This window comes from Lactuca sativa, chromosome 8 (genome assembly GCF_002870075.4).
Source record: "Lactuca sativa cultivar Salinas chromosome 8, Lsat_Salinas_v11, whole genome shotgun sequence".
Taxonomy (NCBI): domain Eukaryota; kingdom Viridiplantae; phylum Streptophyta; class Magnoliopsida; order Asterales; family Asteraceae; genus Lactuca; species Lactuca sativa.
This window is the reverse complement of record NC_056630.2, coordinates 59,955,745-59,961,171: the sequence shown is the minus strand read 5'-3', so window position 1 is coordinate 59,961,171 and position 5,427 is coordinate 59,955,745. Positions and strand designations below refer to the sequence as shown.

The window sequence follows — 5,427 nt, the reverse complement described above, 5'->3', positions numbered from 1 at the left end:
TACATAGAAGTAAAGCAGGTCTTTTTGAATAATTTGGCACAAAGTGGGAATCGTTCTATATGTGATTAAGAACATACCCAGGTTGAACATCATCAATTCAAATTGAAAATACTTGAGAAAACGATCAAAGCCCAAAAACCTTGTACAAAAAATGAAAAAAAGAAATCTTGAAAGTACATCAAGATAACGGTCCTCCCATGACCCGAAGAAGAAAGAGACACTCCGACTAAAACATACATAAAATAAAAATCTTTAGGATCTCTAACTAAAAATGAAAACCCATTGATTTTGCATTGATGTAATATTAATCCAATAAATTTATAGGGGATGGCAGTTTCACTATAAACATGAAAATCGTAAATCAATTTGTGAAGGGAAGACATTGGGAGACGAAAGAAGAGAGAAAGAGAGAAGAGGGGCTCAGAAACACAATAAAAAAATTAATAAAACCGCAGATGGTAATATGAAAGTCTAATGAATTTCCCGAAATAAGGAAAGTTTGAGGGTTTTGTTGATCACTTGAAGCGAGTATAGTAAAATTTGAACCCAAATTTTCAAAAGTACTTAGAAACGTATAAATGCGATGTAGATGGTACTAAAGAAAAAGGGTTTATATAGAAGGTGAGCGTAGAAAGAGAAACAAACTTAGTTCTGTTTGATAGTTGCTAACTGGGTTAGAGTTAATTGGGTTAGAAGCTGATTGGGTTGGAAGTTCTGACTGAATTAACTTCCGACTGAAATTTGTCGTTTGATTTTGCATCTGACTGATAGTGAAAAATGACTATATTACCCTCAGACAACATTTCTTATAAAAATTCTTTTATCATTTACCATTTCATGTATAACATTACATTTTTTACTAAAGCATTCAATGATGTCAAGGTTATTGGCTTGATATAAAAGCATTTCTTTATAGAAACATATGTTAGATCTTCAATCTTTGAGCTGATATTATAAAAAAGTTTATCACTACATTGAATGAAATTTTCGTCATGGTTTTAATATGTTCAATGTTATACCAAGACAATCAAGACAAAATAACTATTCCAATTAACATATGTGTTCATTTACCAAGATTTATGACTAATTACACGTTCATGAAGGTGAAAATTGTCCATAAATAATACTAGTGATTTTGGGTGAAAAGGAAAAAGTTGTATTAGGGCTTTATGATATTAAATTCTTATGCCCTGCCTCCATGTCTTTGTAAAGACTCGACAATTCTTATGCCCTGCAATGCACAATTACACATACAAATCATTATATCATTATCATTATCATTATCATCATTATATACTTATAAAGCTTGCATTTTTCTTGAACCATATTCATTTGAAACTCCCATGCATTTTTTCCTTTCACCACATTCATTTGAAACTCCCTTGATTTTTTAATTTCTTTCTAATAATTATTATAAGTTGGTTAATAAGGTTAAATAAATATCAAACCTAAAGTGTAATCATATATAAACTAAATTTCAATATTGAAAAAATATATTTTCTTCTACTTATAAAGTTTGTTTTTAACTTCTAACATATTATACTTAATTTATTAGGTCTAATATATTGTATGTAAACCATTATCATTTTAAAGCTACAACTTTTGATCAATTCGTATAAAATACTTAAATTGTTAATTTAAATATAACCTTACAGGATCAATTTAAATATAAAATTTAGTCAACTTTAACAACTCAAAGAATATTTTGTAAATAGTTAAAAATAATAAATTGTAGTGCTTTTCTAATAATGATTATAAATTGGTTAACAAGTATAAATAAGTATCAAACCTAAAGTGTAATAAAAAATAAATTAAATTTCAATATTAAAAAAATATTTTTACTTCTACGTATAAAGTTATGTCTTTAACTTTTAACATATTATACTTAATTTATTAGATTTAATATGTTGTTGTATGTAAATCATTATCAGTTTAAAGCTACAACTTTTGAACTGTATTGACAAAATACTTAAATTGTTAATTTAAATATAACATTATAGGGTCAACTTCAATGTAAATTTCAGTTCTATTTAAAAAAACCAAAAAATATTTTGTGAATAGTAAAAAGTGATAAATTGTAGTGCTAAATGCAAAAACTAAATTGTAATATCAATTCACTAAAATATTTTGTAAAGATATTTTTATAACCGTTTAAAATTTTGAAATAAGTAGCTTAAAATAACTTACAATAATAATAGTTAAAAATAAATATATATATATATAAATGATTTTATTGTTACCTTTAAAATAAAAAAAATGTTTGATGTTTTAAATAATTACACTGATAGAAATTAAAACGTTAAGCAAATAAATTTTAAAAATAAATTCACAATAACAACAACTATAAATAATATTAAACCATATATTATATTTAATTTTATTCATGAGTAACCTCCAGGTAGAGGTCATTCAAAAGATTGAGATTATGTTGTTTTAATAAATGTATATATTATCATATAATTCAAAATAATCAATATACTATATCAACTTAGTATACGAATTATTATATCAAATTTAACGACATTATTGTTATATTTAAAAAAAACATATATCTGTAAAGATTTCAGCTATATAGATGTTTCTGTGCAACGCGCAGGCATTTGCCTAGTATTAGATATAAAGACCTGTGTAATACACAATTACACATACATATATTAGAGAAAAAGAGATCTTAAAGGAAGCAAGATGATCTAATGATCCAAGTCTTTGAGTCTTGCAATTATCCTTATGATTTCACAGCTACAAACACGTTGTCTTGCAAATTCAAAGCATATAACACTCAATCCTTTCCTCAAGATTATATGTGATCCTAAAGTATAATTTAAAGCATCAACAAATTGAAATATTCATAGCTATTAACTCACACAAGAAGGTAACAGATGATCCTAAAATATAAATGCTTAAGGTTTTTATGTTATCTCTTGCAATCTAGATTCTAAACATATAACAAAACTATATAATAAATTAGAAAATCACATTCTTGTCTCATGAAGAACATACACATCATAATAGTCCACACACCGTCAATTCAACTACATGATCCTAAAATTGAGGGGTAAAAAAACTTAAAAGCAAGAATCATATTAATTAAACTCATAACAATGTGAATTTACAAGATTTTAGACGGTTTCACATAATTGTAATCACAAAGATGAAACATTTAGTACATATGCTTAAGTACTTCTGAAAAACGTCTTTTTTTTTTCTTAAAAACCCTTTTTTCCAAAAAGGAAAAACAAACTATTTACCTGCATCCAGAAGGGAGAGGTGTAGAGACGAGAGATCAAGAGGATAATAAGCTTGATTGCAATAGAGGAGGTGGACGGCGATAGAGAGGACAGTGGTAGAGGATCATGTGGTCGGCGAGGCTGAAGTTAGTGCTGGAATAAAGTCGTCATCCTTGGGAGGCGCTGGAGTGAAGTCTGGTGATTGATTGCATGAGAACCGGTGGTGGTGGAAGGAGAAGTTGTGTGTTGGTTTGAAGGAGAACCAAGGTTCGGCATACGAACTACAAAAAAGGAAGTGGGGAAGAGGGTATATATGAGAACGACACACAACAACTCAGTCAACGGGTATTTTACTTGGACCAAATCAACACAAAAATGGGGACTAGATCCTTGATTTGGACCGAGTCCAAAGGTCTAGAAAGGAACACAAACAAGCTGACTTTGGATTGAAGATCGGGTCCTAACTTCGGACCCAGTTAGAAAGAAAATCAAACGACCCCTTAAGAACGATTGAATAGACATATTGGGAAGTTACGTCGTTCTCAGGGTGTGAGGATGGAAGCGATGGTTGAGGTCTTGAGGAGAAGAAAACCACCGCTCTTAAATCGTCTTTGTCTAAGAGCATTGGGTGTGGACAATTAGATGTAACACCAAATTGGTGCCACCTCACATGTCACATCATCAATGGTGTTATAAGACCAAGTGGAGAAATTGTTTTTATGTTATAACAAGATGTAACACCAACTTTTTTTCATGTCTTTTTTCTGTATTTTTCTTTGTCAAGTTTTTTTTTTTTTTTTTTACTTTTTTTGTTTGTCTTTTTTAAAATTAATAAAAGAAATACATTTTTATAAAATATAATATTTAAAAAAACAAAAAAAATACATAATATTTAAAAACTAAAATTATTATTACAATCAAAAAAAGACATAATTTCAAAAGATAACATTTTTTTCCAAGTCCTAATTAACCCAAATAACATTTAAATTAAACCTAAAACCATAACATTTTACTACTAATCCTAATTAACCCAAATACTTCTTCCAAATTGATCCTTCATTGTTTGTAGCATCGCTAGATCATCAGGCGCCAAACCCTCATCGCTAGTACGAAGAATTGACAACTGATGTGTCATTAGTTCTCTTTCTCTCTTTTTGCTCCTACTTCTCTCGTGCTTGCCTTTACAGGAACTCCAAGTGACAACGTTTCAAGTCATTTTTTCTTTTATTAATAAATTGTGCTCATCGAATTTCGCTCTCATTTTCGCCGCATCTTTTGCTTTCGCCTCAACCTCATCTGCATGTCTTGCAGCGCGCATCGCTTTGTCGCGTCCGGGTGGTCGTCGTAGTGGGGATATCTCCTCGATATCATACGAGATGTCATCGGTGTCGGCGTTTAAGTCGATGTGATTCCGTGCGTTCGACACGTCGGTCGAGCTCGAATTGCGAAACCTTTTGGATTGAACCTCCAACAATGTAGGAGTTTTATTCCACTTTGGATATGCTCTCAACAACTCCCATGATTTCTCAAAGTTGAAAACATGTCCCATTTCGACCCGATATTGTTCTTTTACAGATTTGAACAAATCAAAGTCATTGGTTCCGCTTTGTTGTTGAGCCTCAAGCCGATTGTAAATATCGTTGAATTTGTTGCACCGCTTAGTTATTTGACTCCATTTGCTGTTTAACATGTCATTATTGCATTACAGTTTTTTCTTCAACATAGCGTGGAATGTTTCGCGCACCGTCCCCCGATAAGCACCTTTCTTCATTCTATTTCCGCAGAGTTCGTCTTTTGAAGTAGTACACCATGTCGCCGTCAAAGCATATTCCTCCTCCGGTGTCCACCATTGTGGAACATCTTCATTTTTTGTTTCAACCGTTATCAATTTCCCTTTCATTTTTCCTTTCCCTTTCCCTCTCCTACTACCTCCCGCTTCCACTTCAATCAATGGTTGTGTTTGAGGTGGTGTGTAACACCCAAGATTTTGAAAGCCAAGAAAGTAAAGGAAACCCTAAAGTTAAGAGGGACTCGGCGAGTCCAAGGAAGGACTCGGCGAGTCGGAGCGGGGTCCGGGTCGAGGAGTAAGTGACCAACTCGGCGAGTTGGCCAAGTGGACTCGGCGAGTCTGGTCTGTGCGAGGAAAACCCCAAATCCGGGGCTTGGAGCCTATTTAAACGTCTCAATCTTCTTCCTAGGG

General features: G+C 31.9%; 1 protein-coding gene across 1 annotated transcript; it reads right to left on the bottom strand.

Moving 5' to 3' along the window:
• Positions 1-4,434: 4,434 nt before the first annotated feature.
• On the bottom strand, positions 4,435-5,127 carry LOC111911190 (uncharacterized). Its single transcript, XM_023906972.1, has 2 exons — positions 4,949-5,127; positions 4,435-4,906 (listed from the first exon to the last, which is right to left on the bottom strand). Exons 1-2 carry the CDS (start codon positions 5,125-5,127, stop codon positions 4,435-4,437), a joined length of 651 nt encoding a protein of 216 aa, XP_023762740.1.
• Positions 5,128-5,427: the final 300 nt, after the last annotated feature.

Bases quoted from the DNA above. Each gene is read 5' to 3' on its own strand.
- LOC111911190 (XM_023906972.1), bottom strand. From the start codon at position 5,127: ATGAAAGGGAAATTGATAACGGTTGAAACAAAAAATGAAGATGTTCCA. The intron at 4,907-4,948 runs GTTGAAGAAAAA...CATGTTAAACAG, and splicing joins CGCGAAACATTCCACGCTAT to CAAATGGAGTCAAATAACTA.